Source organism: Coenobita brevimanus, chromosome 108 (genome assembly GCF_032717465.1).
Source record: "Coenobita brevimanus isolate Jiangsu-jjx chromosome 108, ASM3271746v2, whole genome shotgun sequence".
Taxonomy (NCBI): domain Eukaryota; kingdom Metazoa; phylum Arthropoda; class Malacostraca; order Decapoda; family Coenobitidae; genus Coenobita; species Coenobita brevimanus.
The window spans coordinates 12,275,457-12,297,842 of record NC_137061.1 but is presented as its reverse complement, the minus strand read 5'-3'; the positions used below and the strand labels follow the sequence as shown (position 1 = coordinate 12,297,842).

Sequence of the window (22,386 nt, the reverse complement as noted above, 5' to 3'; positions counted from 1 at the left end):
CTAACAAGAGGCAGGAGAGCAGCAGCAAAGCCTGCAGCAGGTAAGGCACCACCATAAAAGCGAGCACGTGGGCGGGCATGATGACGAGTGTGCACTCACAACAAGAGGCGGGCGGTGAGTGGGGAGGATGCAGGGGTGTTCTAGCTGACGGCGGCGGAACTATGCACCAAAATACAGCTGGTCTGCGCTGCGCATGCCCAGTTCAAATTACGTTGGGGAAAAAGTCGGATTTAAAAAAAAATGTTTGCGATTTTTGGCCCATTTTGGGAATACTGGATCCCGGGACCAAAATATCCGATAAGTGGGGATGTCCGGTAAGTGGGCGTCCGGATAGTACGGGGATTACTGTAGTGGTCAACTGAAGCTATTTGACAGCTACATCCGAAGCAAAACCAAAGTAAAAGATAAAATACACTCCATTATGGATGAGGGGATCACCTACTCACAAGAGAAGGATATTTGTGAAGCACTAAGTAAGAATCTCCAATCAGTTTTTACAGAAGAAAAAAATTTTGAGAGGGATTATATAGATCATGCATGCCCACACATTCTACCAGATATACAAATATCAGAAAAAGAAATACAGGAGGAGCTAAGTAAATTAGACAAGGGAAAAGCAAATAGTCCTGATGAAATTTCACGTTGGGTGCTACATGAATGCGCAAAGGAGGTAAGTAAACCATTATTTTTAATTTTCAAGGAATCCTTGGAACAAGGTAAACTACCTGATATTTGGAAAAAAGCAAACATTGTTCCCTTATTCAAGAAAGGAATAAACAAAATCCACTCAACTACCGACCAGTATTACTGACCAGTGTTGTAAGCAAGGTATTAGAAAAGCTTATAAGAAAAGCTTGGGTAAATCATCTAGAAGAACACAATATGATAACGGAAAGACAGTTTGGTTTCAGAAAGGGAAAATCATGTGTTACTAAGCTGTTGAGCTACTATGATAGAGTAACAAACATAATACAGGAAAGGGAAGGATGGGTGGACAGTATCTATTTAGATTTCAAGAAAGTATTTGACAGAGTACTGCACCAAAGACTTTTATGGAAACTGTACCATCAAGGAGGAATCCAAGGCAAACTGTATTGTTGGATGCAAGATTTTCTCAAGAAAAGGGAAATGAGAACAGTACTAAGAGGAAATTACTCATCATGGAGAGAAGTGACTAACGGAGTTCCACAGGGCTCAGTGCTGGCACCAATTATGCTTTTAGTGTATATAAATGATGTAGACAGAAACATTGGAAAGGAAAGCTATCAAAATATGTTTGCTGATGATGCAAAAATTCAAAGGAGGATTACTAACACAAACTTCATGAATGGAGCAATACATGGCAAATGGAATTCAATCTGGACAAGTGTCATGTAATCAAGTTTGATGAAAGTGGAAAAGACCTGATTTCGATTACAGTGAAACCTCGATATAATGGACTTCAATAGACCAGAATTCGCTTTTATCGGACTCGAGGAGCTACCGGACTAAATTCCTTTATATCAGAAAATGTCCGGTAAAGTCATAAGCAGTCCGGACTGCCTGACCACTTCAGCTGTGTTCACCACAATAAAGTAAATAAAAGACATGTTTGTCAGTGTACAGTACTTTATTATTATATATTTTATACCATTTGATTAATGTAGTAAAGGTATACCACAGTACAGTACTGCAGTGGTAGTGAAAACAGTTTAAAAACCGTTGGTGCCATCCGGACTAATGTCTGATATATCGGAAAAAGTCCGGAGTAGCAGGGGGAAGTCCGGATGTCGCTTTTATCGGAACTTCTGTTTTTTCAGAATGGCTTGGGCCCCAATTAGTCAGTTATAGTGAGGTCTTACTGTATAAGTTAGGAAGCAAAACCCTACACACATCAGAGAAAGAGAAGGACCTAGGTGTGATTATCAGTAACGGACTACTGTATCTACATATGATCACATCAGTAAGAAGGTACGAAACATGTATACAACGCTTGCAAATATGAGAATAGCATTCACACACAAAAATGAAGACATGCTAAGAAAGATAATAACATCATTCATCAGACCAACCCTGGATTATGCATCAGTAGTCTGGAGTCCTCATCTCAAAACACACATAGATAAGATTGAAAAAGTTCAAAGGGCTGCTACAAGATGGGTACCAAGCTTTAGGGATCTAAGCTGCGAAGAAAGACTAGAAAAACTGAGTCTACCTACACTACAGGAGAGCAGGAAAAGGGGAGACATGATTACGCTATGCAAATGCATATCAGGGAAGGAGAAAGTAGATATAAATGATTACATAGCCTACGGGGATGCATCAGCAAGAGGACACTGCAAAAAACTGCATAAAAAGAGAGGCAATAAAGACGTAAGGAAATTTAGTTTCCCAAATAGGGCAGTTGATCAGTGGAATGCACTACCGAATGAAATAGTGTACCAAAACAATTCATAAATTCAAGGATTTGTACGAGAAATATGGTTTAAGACATGGAACAGTACGAACTTGACTCATTCCTGTAAAGATACAATTAGATAAGAACTCACACACATTCCTGTTTTTTTTTTTTTTTTGTTTTTTTTTTTTTTTAATGGCAGTCAGTAACAAGCTTTACCCCACAGATGCTGCAAGATAAAATTAATCTTATAAAACTTGTGGAGCTCTCAGGAGTCCGGGTGCTTGAATGATATGTGAATATGTATCTGGCCTGTTTCAGCTGGTATGCTGTTTATAGGTCTCCCATAATTTACAATATCTCCTTGTTTTATGAACCCTACCCCACCCCATTCATAGCTGATGATAAAAGGTCAGGGTGATGATGATGATGATGTTGATGATAATGATGATGATGATGGCGAACTTCAATGGTGGAATAATGATGGCAGTATTGATGAAAATGATGATGATAATGACTAAACGAACAACCTTTTTCCAGGCAAATGAGGAGGAATTCATGAATCTGTACTACAACAACCCTATGACGATACTTGGAAGGTTTAATGAAACTCAGGCTGATCGTTTGTTCTTTGCCAGTCAGCCAGCAACCTTTCCCTGTGATCATAATATAATTCTGGTAAGTGTCGTATATTCTTTTACTTTAATGTAGCAGCGGTAGGTTGTGGTGATCATCATCCACTTACTTGATGTGGTGCCACCTACTTCTTCCTTCACCTTTATCATTTTCTGTCTGCCGTCCTTTCTTCCTACCGCTTGCTTACTTTCTTGTTACATTTTATTACTTTTCTTTCCCCTTGTGGTGGTTCTACACTGAGTAACAAACCTAATGGTTTTCTGTAACCCAGGAAACCATTTACATTCCTCAGTGGTAACCATACAACCTGATCATGGAGTGAAGTGGAATGTACTTTGGTGCCCCTGTTACTATGGTGGAGAGACACCAATGCGGCATCCACACAGGAATCAAACCTTCACCTTTTTCTCCACATCTTGCTGTGGTGAGGCACTGGCGGCAGCAGGGGAACTTCAGTCCACTGCACGGGACGGTCCTGCTGACATGCCTGCATGCCTTTGATTGATGGATCCGCTCACCCAGACAACGACAACTTTAACTTAGCCAAAAATTGCCATCTTTCTTCTCTAGTGATCCCAATTCTACCCAGTCCCACATTTGTGACTTAATACTAGCTGGTATGGATTTATTCATACCAAATCAACAATTCACTAAAAGATCAAACTCTCCAAAATGGCTTGATGGCAATTGTGCCAGAGCAACAGCCCAAAAGTCATTAGCATATAACTCTTACTTAAAATCAAAAACATCTGAATCACTCTCCCAATTTAAAATTGCTAGAAATCATGCAAAAGCTGTATTAAATCTATCTAAATCAAACTTTTTTCAAAAGTAAGCATCAAAACTACTTAACAACCCTAATGACAATAGAATATTCTGGTCAACTCTTAATTCTTTCAATAATAACTTTAACAAGTCATCATCCATTCCCCCAGTAAAATCTTCTGATGGCAATATTACAAATGACCCACGTGGGAAAGCAGATATCTTTGCTAGTACCTTTGCAAGAAACTCCACCATAGATGACACCAGCCAGAATGTCTCAGTACTGGAACTTGATTCTCCCGAAATTGCCACACTTAAAATACAGACTAGATACATAAAATCCATCCTAGACAATTTACCTACCAACAAAGCTCCAGGCCCAGATGGAATTCCGCCAATTGTTTGAAAAAGTGTTCCCCTGAACTTGCCTCTGTCCTAGCTAAATTATTCAGACTATGCATACGTACTTCTTTATTCCAAAATTCATGGAAAGAAGCCAATATCCACCCAGTTCCGAAGAAAGGATGTTCGTCTGACCCCTCCAATTACAGACCAATAGCTGTCACATCTTCTCTTGGTAAGGTATTTCTATCTATCTATCTATAGCCCGACGCCCTAATCCCGCAAAGGGTGACCGCAGACAAAACGCCTCCAAGTCACTCTGTCACCCACCATTTGACTCCCCTCCCCCCAACTCACCCCCCCCTCCCTCATATACCTCTCAACTCCATCCCTCCACCTCATCCTCGGTCTACCCCTCCCTCTCCCTCCCTCCACCTCACCTACATACACCCTCTTAGTCAGTCTTTCATTCTCCATTCTCTCCACATGTCCAAAGGTATTTGAAACTTAAATTAATAAGCATATTGTTAAACATCTTGAATCCAACAACTTAATTAGTGATAGACAATACGGTTTTCGCCACGAAAGATCCACTATTGAAATACTCAATCTCTTAACTCATACCATCCATCAATCAATTGATCTTTTTGGAGAAACTCATGCAGTAGCTCTTGATATCTCTAAAGCTTTCGACAGAGTATGGCACTGTTCCCTGCTGTCCAAACTCCCTTGCTATGGACTAACGTCTTTTGTTCCTTTGATTTCTTCTTATCTTAGTGACAGGAAAATAAGAGTAAAAGTAGATGATGTATATTCGAATTTCCACTCAATTAACGCCGGCGTGCCGCAGGGATCAGTTCTGGCGCCAACCCTATTTCTGGTTCATATTAATGATCTCTTATCTGTCACTCACAATCCCATTCACTCATATGCAGATGACTCAACACTACACAGTTCATTCACACTCAGACATCCATTTACAAAGTCTAATATCTCTACCTCTCAACTCAGTACAGCCATCTCCATAAATGAAGATCTATCTACAATCAGTGAATGAGGACAAAACAACCTTGTCTCTTTTAATGCTAGTAAAACTAAATATATACAGTTTACTAATAGGCAGATATTGCCAGATTCGTACATTACCTTCAGTGCTACTAATATTCCCATCTCCAAAAGTATTGAAATTCTTGGTGTCTCACTTAACAGTGCCCTCAGCTGGACCTCTCATGTCAGATCACTTGCTAAAACCGCCTCAAAGAAACTTGGATTATTGTACAGAGTCCGTAACTTCATCGCCGATGAGCAGTTAGCTATAATTTATAAGAGTCATGTGCGCTCTCAGCTTGAATATTGCTCACCCTTGTGGAATGGTTGTGGAGAGGTTGCATTAAGACAACTAGACAAAATTCAGAATAAAGCTGTTAGAATCATTAACTACCCTGCCATTACATATAAACTACCTCCCCTGCAAGTAAGAAGGAATGTTGCCTCCCTTGCATTATTTATAGATTTTTTTTGGCAAATGCTCAGATGAAGTTGCGTCCATGGTGCCACCTCTCCATGCCTTCCCTCGTGCTACACGGGCATCTGGTAGCGCTCATGACTGGAATGTCACTTAACCATATTGCAGAACTTCTGCCTATCAGAATTCTTTCATTCCCCGAACTGCATCTCTCTGGAACTCGCTTCCCCAGAGTTGTTTTCCTCCAAATTTCAACCCACAACTGTTCAAGTCTAACTGTTACAGATATTTTATAAACAGAGGACACCAGTAATCTGGTGTATGGATTATTTTTTGTCCCCATTTGTTTTTCCTTCCTCCGTTCTGTTATTAAAAAAAAAAAAAAAAAAAAGTCTCTTCTTCTGGAATGTTCAGTTGCAATAGTAGATTAACACTAGAATATGATCTAGTCATAAAAAAATGCTGTGGAAAGAATGTAGAGCTGTAACAGTGCCTCTTTGTGCCACTGAGCTATTTGAAAAGCTTGTAAAGAACAAAGAACTGGGTCAAGTTAAGATGAAAGGACTTAGTATCCATTTTTATAGGTTGATTGTGGTAGGTGGGGGGCACTCGCCATCCACTCACTCGATGTAGTGCAGCTCTCGGGTGTCTACCCTTTCCTATCCTCCATCCTTCATTCCATCCATCCTCTTCTGTCTTTCTTTCCTTCATTCTTTCCCTGTCCTTCTGCCTACGGGTGACTTTATACTCCCTTTTGTGTCTTTCTTTCCTTCTTTCATTCCTCTTCCTTCTGCCTGTGAGAGACTCTACACTGAGTGACAAGCTAAATGGTTTCCTGTACACCAGGAAACCTTTTACTACACTGGGTGGTAACCATATACCGGTAACCAAATTTTGGCGCCTGGTGGTTTAGTGGGTAATTATTGCGCTCCAATTGGATTGAGCTGGTGAAGGTTTATATCCAAGGAGTGGTTGGAGTTGATTGCTCATGTAATGCCACTCAGGGATGAGTGAGGCTGGTCACACTCATCTTAAATGTCGGGACCAGCTGCCTAGCTCCGGCCTCCTACGCTCCTCATGGGACAATGTAGGATTGGATAATGGATGGATGGATGGATATACTGATGTATATATATATATATATATATATTTATATATATATATATATATATATAAATATATATATATAAACACACACACACACACACACACACACCGAGAGATTGTAAGCATAGCAGGAAAAAGGCCAGACAGGAGGTGGAACGATGAGATAGAGAAATTTGCAGGGAAAAATGTGGCAAAGATTGGCTCAGTCAATGAATTCGTGGAAAAGGTTTGGGGAGGCCTTTGTTCAGCAGTGGACTTGTAATGGCTTATAATTTTATATATATATATATATATATATACAGTACCCTCACGTCCAGCATGGTAATATTGTCATGCATGGGTCACATGTTGGACCAAAAACGTGTTGGACTAACAATAGAGCTTATGGGGAAAAATGAATTATGTCAGCAACCCTCGGAAAAGTCACCCTAAATACCTACCGTATACCTATACATATATTGGTACTATTGTAATTATAATCAATGGTACTGTGCTATGAATGATAACTAACCTTTTAGGATAGTGTTGGTGGGCTTGCTGGGAATGGAAGGTGGTATCCAAGGCTGAAGGTAGTCCTACTGGGTCCCCGGAGGATGGCTGCTGGCGTCACTAGCGGGTAATGGCTGTTGCTCCTCCTCAACCTCCCTCATAAATCCTTCGAAATCACACTCAGAATCACTATCTTCGTCCACAGCCATGGAAGGTCCTGCTTCTGCCTGTCCTAGCCCTGTAATCCTCGGCAAAGTGCATGCTTCTCACACTGTTGCCACAGCCCCGTCTCGTGACTGTGGAAAGTGATCGCTGTCGCTGACTCGATAGAGAATAAGGAGAAGCAACTTTGTTTATAAACTGGTACGCACGCCGATGAGAAGGGTTTCAAAACGATTGATATTTATTCTAAAATATTAATATGTATTCAGTGTCAGGCTAAATGTTCAATGCTGTAGTACGATACATTCTCTGTTGAGTCGCCTGGGTTTTGGTCACACTGTTTTCAACGTCGTATGCTCAGCAGGAATCCATCCAGATGAATTCCAATTGCCCGTGATATCGTTGGCAATTTTACCACGTTACCGTTCCGATTTACCATCGTATCCTCGGCAAACCTGGTATGAAGTGCCGTGTGATAGCCTTCAGCTGCTAGGATCTTGTCTTAAGTTTTTTATTATGATCACGTTGGCTTCATTCATGCCGTAGGCCTTGGCAGTGTCAACTTTCCTCTCCCCTTCCTTCTTCCTCTAGATGCTTTCTTGCTTGGTGGCCTGAGGGAGGTACCGACGCTTCTTGGGGTTCTCAGAAGGCTTCCTAGGCATTGTGAGCAGGGTAAAATGCAGTAACAAGGGCAGAAAATGCAGCAAGAAAAAAGCACCTTCCAATGCAATTATGCGACTGAGTGGCTCTGTGGCAGGAGAAATGTAAACAAAACATCACGTGACACCAGAAGCGTTTTTAATTGGGCGGCATCACGATCACGTCACGATAGTGGGCGGGTAAGGCTACTTGATCAGAAGTTTTTCATTGGCTATCATCATCATAGGAATGTCCAGTATGACCGTGTTGGACCGGGGGTGATCGTGCTAGAGTGAACTCTGCGTATTTCGCCCACTTCTCGGAGCTCTATGCGTGGTATGCTAACACACTCGTGTTGCAGTAATTAAATCGTATTAAATAATACTAATTAATTGCTCTCCGTGCTGGACCCGAATCGTGCTGGACTAACGCGTGTTGGATGCGAGGGTACTGTATATATATATATATATATATATATATATATATATATGTATATATACATACAGTATGTATCATCTCATGTCATCAGCCATTTGAGTTTCCACTGCAACCAGCCTATCCCGACCGAAGTAGGGACGATACAGCCAATGTATTTCTACCAGGTGGCTTAGGCTGTCTGGTAAAGATTGTATGTAGGGTGAGAAGTGCTTGTACGGAAAGGTGCAATTGTCATTTTGGAGTGGCTTTGGATGTGTGTGTAGTCTGTGAACCAAGTGTAATCGCCCCGCGCAAGTCGACTTGGTGCAAGCATACTTTATAATATGCGACCCTGGTTCAACCACAGCACCCCTTATGTCCACCAAAGCAGTATATGGCTGGAAGAACGCTCCCAAAGTTTATAACCCTGGTGGCCGCGAACCCTCGTTCTTCCAGGTATGAAAACGCACACTTACCACTGTGCCACAGAGGCTCCATATATATATATATATATATATATATATATATATATATATATACATATATATATACAGTAACCTCTTAAATAACGTGAGGGTTAGGTTCCTGGTGAGGTCACGTTAGTTAAAAACGCGTTATTTAAACATAATTTTCCCATAAGAAACAGTGGTAATATTGGAGGTTATGTTCCTGGACTCTGGGAAAGTCTACCCATTTGGGGAGTTATGCTACTCTAAACTTAAAAGCAACAATATTAATTTGAAAGAAAATCCACGTAAAAAACAAAAACAGTATATTTGGGGAGAAATAAACAACATTTGAGCCCTAGTTGAGCCAAAGCATTGTTTACTTCTCCCCAAATACATACTGTTTTTGTTGTTTACGTGGATTTTCTTTCAATTCTGCTTCATTCACGGCATTGTGAAATTTCCTCATCATTATTAATGCATTAGTAGGTCATAAAAACACTACAGTAAAAGCAACATCCTCATTACAGTAAGTAGGTCACAAACAATAACGACACACAGGCTCACTTCATCTGTGAATCACTCGTCGTCTGCTGCTGTCCCTCCTTACCCTGCTCCCCCACCTCCCACCGCTCCCCATCCTAAATTTGTTGTCCCTCCTCGCTCTGCTGTCCTTCCTCTTCCTCTGACTCCCGTGCTACTGGTGATGAAGATAACTCCCTTAAGTTTTCTGTCTTCTTCATAAAGAACTGCTCTATCTTGGTCTGGGTGGTTTTCTTCTTTCTGTTCTGCATCATCAAGTTGTAACAGTTTAGATGTGCCATCACTTTCCTGGCCAAATTTTGTTTGAAAATGAGCCAGATTGCTCAGAATGGGGCCAAACTTCATTTTCAAATATTATAATTTGAATAAAACCAGTTTAAGCAAGAGGCAAGTAAAAAATTGTGTTTATGCATAAACTGCCACACACGGTCTATCAGCTCGGGACTGTCCAAGGCACGTGCGGCTAATTTGAAACCATCACGTATGTGTAAAGTCACATTAAATAGAGAAACCCTTGTTAGTTAAACATATCTCCTTAAATATTTGCTTGTGTTAAAACGAAAACGCGTTTTTTTTAAACCTGCGTTAGTTGAGAGGTTACTGTATATATATATATATATATATATATATATATATATATGTATGTATATACAGTAATCACTCCAATATCCGGATCAATAGAGCCATCGGTAGGTTCGGATATTGGTTTTGTCCGGATATTGGGCCCCAGCTTATGGACTTGTACTTACGGACCCTAACACAGAGAAACACCTATACAACTCCCTCCGGACATGCATAGCACCTATTTAACACCCAAATCACACCAATAAGGCACATAAATGACTGAAATAAATGCAATAGACACATAAAATGTGGGTTTAGAAGTATGTTCATACATTAATAAACATTCTGGTACTTATGGACTCTAACCGAACCTAACCTAACCGAACCTAACCGAACTCTGAAAAACACATTCCTACTGCACATGCATGAGGTAAGTTTAGTATGGAAAGAAGTACAGTATGACACTTTCTGGTAAGTATAGTATGGGAAAAAATACAATATGAAACATTCTGGTAAATATAGTATGGAAAATAGTACAACATGAAACATTTTGGCTACTTACAGCAAGTCCCTGGCCACCTCAATGAATAACCGCCTCCTCTCGGACTCTGACAGTAAGAACGATTTCCTGAAGCACTTGCACTACACTCTTCCTGAATTCTTGCACTGAACTTAGTCACTAACACACAGAAGTCCGTTCTTTTCACAGTGTTCACTTTAGTCCAAATAATGTTCCATTAAATTTAAGTGTTGCACATTAACTTTTCCCAAGTTTTTTTAAGTTTCCAAAGCCAAAACAAAGAAGGTTAGTTACGTTAAATTTCTTTTCTACTTAGTCTTTTCTCCCAACTTGAAAACCTTAACACAACACACCGTTTTTTTCACTGCACAACACTCAAAATTCCCGTGTGGTCTAGTGGAGAAGTTCTTGCTGTTTATTCACTGTCAGAGCCCGAGAGTATCACTGGCAGGCGTCCAAGGGGTGCATCGGTGGGTAGTGGTGATGGCGTACCGACTACAGAAGACTCTGAAGACAGCCGCAAACTCACGTCGAGCGGTGACTCCACTGTAGCTGATGTGCTGGGCTGTGGCTCGGAGCATGAGGGCCTGTCTTGGGGAGGCAACGGAGTGGAACCAGGGCTTGGCACAGCGGGGGTCACGGGCCTGAAAAAACTGTCAATCGTTGACTGACGCAAGGACCGACGATTCTGGCGATTGATGATGCGCTGCCGGAAAGCACGCACTTCCTCCACGAGTCCCAAGGGCCCCATCTCCCTGTCGCAGTCCGGGTGTTCCAGGTAGTCTAGGACGAACTCTAGATGTTCCCGGAGTGCGCTCAGCTTGGGGATGGCTGGAGTAGTGTCCTGCTGGGCGGAGTCTGCATCATCATCGCCTTCGTCGTCGGAATCTTCAAGTTCGGGACTGACACCAGCAACCGAAGACGCGATCTCGATATCAGGTAACGTCTGATACCCAGGATCGCCCTCGTCGTCGTCCAACCACTCACGAACATCGTCCACATCAACATTGTCGCCGTGCGTACGTAGCCGTGCATGGAAGTCATCCACGTCAAACCCTAGGAAATCGTACTCCACATCTGTTCCGAGAAGCAGACGAGACCAACCATTTTCAAGAGTTTTCACAGGGACTTCCTTCCATGCACTAGCCCAGTTGTACAGCGCAGACTTGATGTTGTAGCGGCGAAGGTTTTCCAAAGTCCGCTTGCCTTGAGTGTCACGTCCTTCCCTGCGCTCGTCCTCGTCCTCGAGAACCACCATCACCTCGTCCAGGAACTTCCGACGGTACAGGCGCTTTGTTGCCACGATCACTCCTTGGTCCATGGGTTGAATGAGAGCAGTCGTATTAGGTGGCAGAAACATGCACCTAATACGGCCATTCTCAGCAACCAAGTCCTTGTCGCACGGGTGGGCAGGTGCATTGTCGAGGAGAAGGAGAGCCTTTACCTGGTCGCGAGGAATTCCCAGTGTCTTCGTCTGGTAATGTATGACCTCCTTGACGAAATGATGGTGAAACCAGTCTTTGAAAATCACAGCTGTGAACCATGCTTTCAAAGAATGGTACCATACGACAGGAAGGACATCCATCACCCCACGAAGGCACCGAGGCTGCTTTGCACGGCCAACAACAACGGGCTTAAGCCGGTGCATGCCGTTAGCATTGGCACAACACAAAGCAGATATCCGTTCCTTAGAAAGCTTGCGGCCAGGTACACGCTTCTCCGTCTCATCGGCGAGAGTGTTCGTTGGCACCAAGCGATAGAATAGGCCAGTTTCGTCAGCGTTATAGACTTGACCGAGAGTGAGGCCCTCCCTGTCGATCAAGCCTTTCACCTTGTGCCGAAACTCGTCCACTCCATCCTCGTTAGCGTCCAATGCTTCGCCATGTGCTTTACGGTTAGTAAGGCCATGTCGCAACTTGAACGCGAAGAGCCAACCCTCGGATGCCTTGAAGTCTAGGGCGTCGTGAAGCCTTGCAAACTTCTCAGCAGCAGCCTTCAGCTCCGTTCCACGTACCATCACACCAGCTGCACGTTGCTGTCGATACCAAATCAACGTGGAGCGGTCGATCTCTGCATACTTGGGGGTAAACATAACCTTCCTCTCCACGTTGCGTTTGCTTCTCGACGAGAAGTCAGCCGTGTATTGCATGAGCTTGTCTCGGGAACGCTTGATATCAAACAAAGTCGACCGGGCCAGGTTGAACTCGCGGAGAATGCGAGAGGAAGACCAACCCGCATCAACCTTCTCCAATATCTCCCGTTTCTTCTCCAGAGTCAACACCACTCTCTTCCTTTTCTCAGGAGGCGGGGCCATCATCACACACACTAAGAGTAGGGCAGAGAGCAGCAGGAGGCCTTGCAGCAAGTACGGCACCACCACAAAAGCGAGCACGTGGGCAGCCATGGCGAAGAGCGTAGGTCTTGTCGCGGTGAGAGACAGGCGGGAAGTGGGGAGGATGCAGCGGCGCTCTATCGGACGTCGGAGGAATGATGAACCAAAACAATGCTCTCACGCGGCGCGCGCGGCAAGTTCAAATTACAGACGGCAAAAAATCGATTTTTTTTCCAATTTTTTTGGATTTTCGGACCATTTTGGGAATGTTTGATCCCAGGACGATAAGGTTCGGTTAGTGGGGATGTTCGGTTATTGGGCGTCCGGATATTAGAGGGATTACTGTATATAAATCCCCCGCAAATTTACTTAGGACCTACACACACAGAATTGCTATGGGAGAGTTGTCTATCTTTGCTTTGTGTTTCCACCTCTACCAAATGAATTTTTGGGGCAAGAAGTAACTGGCAACTCCTCTTGTGTTGGCAGGAGGTGGTGAAATACTCAGCACGTCAGTGCTTGCTCGGGAGTGAGAGTGGGAGTATATGAGGCCCCTATTCACAGAGTTGGTCAAGCACCACTTTTCTCAAAATTGAGTTAAATACATCATGACCAAGTGACACCATCCTAGTATCCTGTGGAACACAGTTTGACTGAATATGCAGCCAGTAGAAGGTCGAAAATAGCATTTCTATAAAGTTAGTGAAGGTCCGTATCGCGACCTCACCCCCATTTTTTTCTGCACGCTTGGCTACCGTCGCCCAGTGAATGGCATGGTTGCTAAACCATTCAGCAGGCAGTCTCCATCATCGAGACAGAAGGCTGGACTAACTATGCTTATGGTCATAAGGTCGAAAATCCAATACAGGCACCTTTTCTAGTGTCATTACTGCCTCGCCACTCCCCAGCGTTACGACTGTTGGCCACAGAATTGGCTAACCGCCTCAACATCAGCGGCTGCCGTGACTGGCTGAGCGAGCCAGTGGCGTGCCGCATTGTGTACCGTGTAGGCTGCTCTCAGTCAATCACAAACTGCATGAGATGGCACGCTCTTCAGTTCCCTGTTTACACTCGGCCCTGGATGTACTCACAGCTTCGCTAACGTGATTTTGAGTGATATTTTCGTTGGAATTCGGCATTCCCCGTTATTGTGGCAGATATGACTATAATGACATTAAAGTACATGCATAAACTTACAAAAAAAAAAAAAAATCACTGAGATATCGTTGCTGATTACTGAGATATGGCATTTTGAAAGTCGTGAAACTTTGATTGTGATTTTCTCCATTTTTTATTTTCAGCACTTGCCCACCTCTGTTAACCCTGGAACACGGTCGTGGGAGTTTTTACTACTAACACGGTTCTGGGGTGTATTGTACCCCTTTTTGAAAAAAAAAAAAAAAAGTTGTAATCAAAATTTAATAAATCTGTAAACATTACAAGAAAATATAACATCTGTACTTCCAGAATCCGTTATATTGTACTTAATAATGAGGTGTATTAGGTTCCTTAGGGGCTACTCAAAAAAAATGCCAAAAATCCTTAATTTTTTTTTTTGTTTACATTTTTTTACATTTTTTTTTTTTTACTGTAAATGAACGATAATTTTGACTGAAATAAAAGATAATATATATATTTGCTCTAAAAACAGGTTTTACTGTTATTTGCCATTGTAACTTACGTTACTTATTCATTCTTTGGTTATTCTTCTTGGGTACAATTTACCTACCCCCCCCCCTACACCACACCACGCGCGAGGAAGCACCGTGACACTACCTTCCCCTACTAGAGCACACTGAGACATGAAGCTACTGAGAGACCCACGGAACTGCTCCCTATCACCATGCACTGGTAACGTGATGAAAGTGGTGACGGAATCTCACACCCCACGACCGTGTTCCAGGGTTAATAAGGGCCTCATATGTTCCCGTCACACCGAGCTTGCACCTCCCTCTTTTTTCGTATGCATTATTGTTTGTCCTGTTATTTTCCTAGAGTCGAGTTGTCATGCCTGGAAAGTACTGCTCAAGGGATGAGAGGGTCTGTCATTGCATGGAGGCAGGATAATGTCCCTGTCAACATGATTTGTGAACGTACTTGATGCACAAAGGCGACCGTCATGAAGATTCTTGCTGCAGCGTTCGGCCTGCCACCTGATGTCATACCAAAATACAAGCATGGCGGTGGAAAGAAGAGGACGACTTCCAGATGTATAGATACACTTCTGAAGAGGGACGTAATCAAGAATCCTCGACTGACAGCAGCAGAATTGAAGAGAATGCATCCCCAGCTGTTACGTCTCAATTCGAACTATCCAACACCGCTTACAGAAGGAGCTGGGTTTGCCAAATCGCACCACAGCCAAGAAACCACTTCTCACTGACCGCATGAAGAAGCAGTGCATTCAGTTTGCCAAGAAGTATGCACACTGGACATCTGATGAGTGGAGAAAAGTTATGTTTTCCGATGAAAGCAGATTTCAAGTGTTCCAGGTGCGTCTGCCAAGGTTCATCGCCCTGCCTCCCATAGTTGATATCCCTGCTTACATGGTGCCAACTGTTAAGCACCCATAATTAGTAATGGTATGGGGGTGTTTCTCAGGTGAAATGGGAAGGGGAGGCCTCTACTTTCTTCCTAAGAACTTGATGAATGATGGTCAGTACATTCAAGTTCTGAAAGATCATTCGTTAAATTTTTTTGCTATTCATGTCTCCGACTTTTTCATGCATGATTCAGCTCCATGTCACAAGTCAAGAAAGGTGACAAAATGGCTTCAGGATAATCGAATTGAGGTCCTCGACTGGCCTGGCAACAGTCCGGATCAAAATCCGATAGAAAACTGCTAGACAAAGTTGAAGATAATCATGGCAGAGAAGAAGACACCCAATCTGGACAACCTCTATCTGTCCCTTCATCGCTAGCTTCCTTTCTGGTCGTTCTATAGCCGCTGTTGTAGACGGCCATCGTTCTTCTCCTAGATCTATCAACAGTGGTGTTCCTCAGGGCTTTGTCCTATCACCAACTCTCTTCCTTTTATTTATCAATGATCTTCTGAGCTGTACATCTAACCTTATCCACTCATACGCTGATGACTCCACCCTTCACCTTTCCATTCGGTTCTCGCAATGCCCATCTCAACAGTTACTTCAACAAACACGGGATGAGGCTATGACACACCTAATGTCTGATTTGGCTCGTATCTTTGACTGGGGTAAAAATGATATGGTTGTTTTTAATGCATCTAAGACTCAGTTCTTACACCTATCAACCCATCAAAATCTTCCACAGGTATACCCACTACTGTTTAATAATATTCAGCTTAATCCTGCATCATCCTTGAACATGCTTGGGGTTTCATTTACTCGAGACTTATCTTGGAAAGATCATATTATATCTCTTGTAAAATCTGCTTCCAAGAGATTGGGTGTGCTAAGCCGACTCCGCTCTTTCTTTACCCCTACAAAATTGTTGACTCTATACAGGGGTTTTATCCGCCCCTGTGTGGAGTACAACTGTCATGTGTGGGGAGGCTCCCCACATACAGCTCTTCTCAATAGGGTGGAGTCAAAGGCTTTTCGTCTTATTAACTCACCTCCTCTTACTGACTCCCTTCAACCTCTGTCTCTTTGCCGCACTGTTGCATCTTTATCTCTTTTCTATCGCTACTTTAATGGTCACTGCTCCTCTGAACTGTCTGCTTGCATTCCTCCACCTCTACGACGGGCGCGTAGCACCCGTCTGGCAGCAAACTCTCATCCCTTTTCTGTCCAACTCTCTAATGCAAGAGTTAACCGTTACTCCTAGTCTTTCATTTATGTAACAGGTCAACTCTGGAACTGTCTCCCTTTGTCTGTATTTCCTGCTGCCTAAGATCTCCAGTCTTTCAAACGCAGTGTGTCCAGGCATCTCAAAATCATCGGATCTTGAATTTGGCTCTCTATTGTATTTTGTTTTTCTCTTGGAGGGAACTGTTACTGCAGGCTCATGGTCTTTGGTTCCTTCTTCCTCACATTAACCCCTTAACCGCGGGGCGTCACTTTCGTGACGCTTGGGAGCAAGGGATCATACCGCGGGGCGTCGCTTTTGTGATTCTGTGTTATTTTGAATTCACCCAGGCTTCCAAGTGGGGGCTTGTATCATCTATCAGTACTGCCAATGTCCAACACTAGTCAGCACTCCTAATCTCATCTGTACTCCCATCCATTGTTGACAATTTAGCCATTTCTCCCCGTTCTTGACTTCCCTCCCTACCCCCCCTCCATTACCCTATCCTCTCGCCTGCCCGGCCGTGCTACGCTAAGTAAATCTTCCCTGGAATTTTTCACTGATTTCATCCATTGAAATAAGCCCTATGTCCTATTCTTATACCAAATAATATATACAAGAAAGAAATAAGGTAAGTGAGAGTGCCAAACACCTGGAATTGGCTAATTATCACCTGACAACACCTCACTTGCACTCGTTCGCTAATTTTCGCTGTTTTTTTCCCCTTGAAATATGCCCTATAATCTATTTTCGTAATAAATATACATGTAAGGAGGGAAGGGAGAAGCCTAAGTGATATTTACATTCACCTGGAACTACCTAATTTATAATGTATTGTCTAGATTTCCTGCCAATCATATCAGTGCTAAACAAAGATGTTTCAAGATCTAACATTGGTAGCTCTGAAAATATATCTCCTAAGTAGGCCTCTAATCTATTTTCGAAATAAATATACATGTAAGGAGGGAAGGGAGAAGCCTAAGTGATATTTACATTCACCTGGAACTACCAAATTTATAATGTATTGTCTAGATTTCCTGCCAATCATATCAGTGCTAGACTTAGCTGTTTCAAGAAGTAATATTGGTAACCCTGAATAACCCCTTAGCAGGCCTCCACGCTAGCCCTCCGTTATCAGGTTACTCTCAACTTCCGAAGTGAGAGTACGTATGTTTCTTCTTGCTGACTTCAAGGCCTTTTTTCACCCCCATGCAAATGGCCCTGTGACCTTTACCCCCTACTAAACCTCGTGTGGAAAGAGGTAAAGGGCTGACAATTGATAAAAGAGTGACTACGATCTTTCTATTGAGTAAAACAGTGCAAGTGGAATTGTAAATAATGTGTAAACAGCAAGTGAAAGTAATGAATGTAAATATACGTGAACAATGGAAAACAGTTTTATAAGTTATTTCAAGTGACAGTGCACAACACAGTGTAAATAAAATTGAAATGTAAATAACGTAAATAAAATAGAGAAAGTAAATAGAAATGTAAATGAGTAGTATTATAAGAATACGAGTATATACCCTAGGAGTAATGAAAGTGAAAGTTTCACTCAAGCATGTCTGAATGCTATGAGTTATGAGAGTGAAGATGAAAGTGACATTCACTCTCAATGCCAGTATACAGGACGAGAAAGTGAATGCTACGTATTTTACTGAAAGAAATTGAATCCCTACAGTGACAATAAACTAATACTACTGAAGGAAACTTATGAATAAAGACTGTAGATGTATATAAGTGTTATATAGTAATAGAAATATAAAGTGTGAGGGGTTTTATGAATAATAAATGACAGACTACTAAGAGCGAACTAGTGCCAGTGCGACGATCAGACGCGCTCGTAATTTCCATTGCTTTCACAGTGTTTTTTTTTTTTTTTAGTATGGATCCCAAACTACTTGAAAATTGTAGAATAGTCTTTATAGTGTTTGTATCTGGCTGTGGTAATCATATTACTGGTTGTCGGGAAGTGTAAAGTGGAGACTTCGTTACCCTACTTCAGAGGTCTCCACAAGTCCTACGGTAACTGACGAAGGCTCAACAATCATTCCAGGAGAAAGCTGAAGGTATGTGCCATAAGCATATGTAATTTTATTATTCTAGGACTAATAACTGATTTTTGGCAAATATTTTTTGAGAGTCTGTCGGAGCCCAAATAACCCCGCGGCACACGCAAATCATTGGTAAACAAGCCCGCGGTGTAGGGGTTAAAAAAAAAAAAAAAAAAAAGAGAGAGAGAGAGAGAGAGAGAGAGAGAGAGAGAGACTAAACTGACAAATGTTTGGTGCAAAGAAATGTCCTTAGATTACTTTGGAGACCTAAGTGATTCCATGCCAAAACACATCCAACTGGTCCTGAAAAACAAGGGAAACATGATTTCTTATTAATGAATGGCATTTCATGATCAAACATTGTGATATACAATGATTTCTTTGTTTTTTAATACCTTGTGGGGGGAGATCCTAAGTCAATTTGCGGTAGCTGTAGATGTATGCTCGTGTACATATATATATATATATATATATATATATATATATATATATATATATTTATCTATCTATCTATCTATCTATCTCTATCTATCTATCTATCTATCTATATATATATATATATATATATATATATGTTTTTCAGATGATACTGTGTTGTTGAGTGAAGACGAAGGGGAGCTGCAAGGGTTGGTGGATGAGTTTGGGAGAGTGTGTAAGAAACGGAATCTAAAGGTGAATGTAGGGAAGAGTAAAGTGATGGTCTTTGAGAGAGGTGAAGTCAGTGAATGTACAGCGAGGTTGGATGGTGAGGAATTGGAAAATGTGAGTACGTTTAAGTACTTGGGTAGTGTGATGAGTAAGGATGGAGGTGTGGAGGGTGAAGTGCTTGAAAGGGTAGAGCAGAGAAGAAAGGTTGCTGGTTCTTTGAAAGCAGTGATAAGAAACAGGGAAGTGAGCATGGAAGTGAAAAAGTTACTACATGACAGTATTGTGATACCAGCTCTAACGTATGGAAGTGAAGCTTGGACGTTGTTGGAAGGACACAAGTCAAGAGTGAGAGCAGTGGAAATGAGTTATTTAAGAGGAGCCTGTGGAGTCACATGGAGAGACAGACTGACGAATGAGAATATAAAGGAGCGTTGTGGTGTTGATGTGGATGTGATAGGAAGCGTTATGAGGAACACACTGAGGTGGTTTGGCCATGTGGAGAGGATGGAGGATGAAAGACTGACAAAGAGAGTGTATGTGAGTGAGGTGGAGGGGGGAAGAGGGAGGGGGAGGCCAAGGATGAGATGGAGGGATGGGGTGGAGAGGTATATGAGAGAGGGGGGTGTGAGTTGGGAGCAGGGCAGTGAAATGGCGGGGGACAGGGCGACTTGGAGGCGATTTGTTTGCGGCCACCCCAAACAGGATTGAGGTGTCTGGCAGTATATATATATATATATATATATATATATATATATATATATATATATATATATATATATATATATATATATATATATATATATATATATATATATAATATATAATATATACAGTAATCATCATCATCATCATCATCAATCAGCCAAAACAAGTCCACTGCTGAACAAAGGCCTCCCCCAACCTTTTCCATGACTTCCTTGACCGAGCCAATCTTTGTCACGTTTTACCTGCAAATTTCTCTATCTCATCTCTCCATCTCCTGTCTGGCCTTTTTCTGCTACGCTTACAATCTCTTGGTGTCCAGTAAGTCAGCCTCTTGCTCCATCACTTATCCCTTATTCTTGCTATATGGCCTGCCCACCTCCATTTTTGTTCTTTTATAACTTCTATCATATCTTTGACTTTAGTCTGCTCTCTCACCCAAGTTGATCTTTTCCTGTCTCATAATGATATTCCCAACACTGACCTTTCCATTGCTCTCTCAGAACGGATTAATTTATTTTCCATTGACTTTGTCAGTTTCCAAGTCTCACAACCATACGTCATAGCTGGAATTATACATTCGTTATATATTTTTCGTTTCAAACAAACTGGCAAGCTACTTTTCATAATGTCTTTATGCTTACCGAATTGTAATGCGTCTTTTTATTTCACCATCATGATCTTTTGTTAATTTTAGTATTTGTCCCAAGTAGTTGTACTCCTCAACTTCTTCAATATGAATTAAATACGAATTAAAAATGCACAACCTCCTCTCCTGACACATATCCTTTAGTCTCTTCCCATTATCATTTTCTCCTGTTATGGAGTACCATGAGAAAATAATAATGGGAAAAGACTAAAGGATATGTGTCAGAAGAGGAGGTTGTGCATATGTATCGTATTTCAAAAACAGATGCACATAAATATACATGGTATAGAGGAAATTGAGATCGTGTTGAAAGAAGCCTGACTGATAACATGCTTGTAGAGAGGTCGATGATGGGAATGGTTGCTGATACGAGGGCTGTGAGAGGATGATGTGGAGGTCTGTCAGATCATATGATTGTGGCATGCAAGATGAAGCTGAGAGGAGTGAGGTGGATCAAGAGAGAGAGGAGCAGTCAAGGAGAAAGACTGAAAGTTGAGAAGCTGAGGATCAAAGAAATGGCAGATGATCATAGGACGAAAGTAAAAGACGAGTTAGAATCACTGAACTGGAATGAATTGGATCTGGACAGCCTGTGGTATGCATATAGGGACTGCTTAGTTAGGAAAGCTAAAGTGGTGTGGTGTGGGAAAAGTATCAACAAAACAGAAGGGTACGGCATGGTGGGATGAAGTGGTTAAGACAGCGGTGAAGGAAAAGAGGAAGAAGTGGCTAAAGTGGTTACAGGATAAGGGTTCAGTTGAAATATGAACTGAGTATATCGAGAGTTAGAAACATGCAAAAAGACTAGTGAAGAGGAAAAAGGAGGAGGTAAATGATGATCTGGGAAGAAAAATGAATGTGAACTACTCTGAAAATTGGAAGTTATTCTGGAAGGAGATGCAGAAATGTAGAAGTAAAAGCAGAAAGAAATGTGATGGTATGAAGGATGCAGGTGGTAGGTTACTAACCCATCGAGATGAAGTAAGGACCAGATGGAAAGACTATTTTGAAAGCCTGATGAATGGGAATAGAAAGAGCAGAGCAGCTGTAAACATGATAGGTTTTCAGGGTGCGCAGAGAAGGAATGCAGTGCCAGGAGACACGACACTTGCACAAGTGAAGAGTGCTGAGAAGTGGCTGAAAAATGAGAAAGCAGCTGGGGTTCATGAGGTGTATGCAGACATGCTTAAGTGTAGTGGAAAGAGTGGAATGAAATGCTTGTTGGAGATATGTAAGAAGGCATGGATGAGTGAAACTGTGCCTACAGTGTGGAAAAAGGCTGTGACTGTACCCCTGGACAAAAATAAAGGTGAACGAAGTGAGTCCAAGAATTATCGTGGCAGAAGTTTACTGAGTGTTGCAGGGAAGATATATGGAAGAATTATTATAGAGAAAGTAAGACAGATATCAGAAGTCCTAGTGAGTGATGAATAAGGTGGCTTTAGGGGTGGCAGAGGATGTGTGGATCAAATATTTGCAGTGAGACAGCAGAGAAAGCTTGTGAGAAGGACCATAAGGTGTTTATGACATTCATGGATCTGGAAAACGCATACGACAGAGTAGACTGAGAGGGACTGTGGAAAGTTTTGTGCCTGTATGATGTAGATTGGAAGCTGCTAGGTGCTGTCAAGATTTTTTATGACAGTAGCAAAGAATGTGTAAGGGTTAATGGGCATCTAAGTGAATGGTTCACGATCGGTGTGGGCGTGCGACAAGGTTGTGTGATGTCCCCATGGTTGTTCAATATATATATATGGAAGGGGT

At 42.1% G+C, this 22,386-nt stretch overlaps 1 protein-coding gene across 1 annotated transcript in view; it reads left to right on the top strand.

Moving 5' to 3' along the window:
- LOC145416986 (transmembrane protein 87A) overlaps window positions 1-22,386 on the top strand; it is a 151,958-nt gene that overhangs the window by 53,572 nt on the left and 76,000 nt on the right. The window contains exon 3 of the mRNA XM_080285828.1: window positions 2,918-3,055. Within this exon, the coding sequence (XP_080141954.1) occupies window positions 2,918-3,055 (138 nt within the window). The remainder of the gene's footprint in view (window positions 1-2,917; window positions 3,056-22,386) is intronic.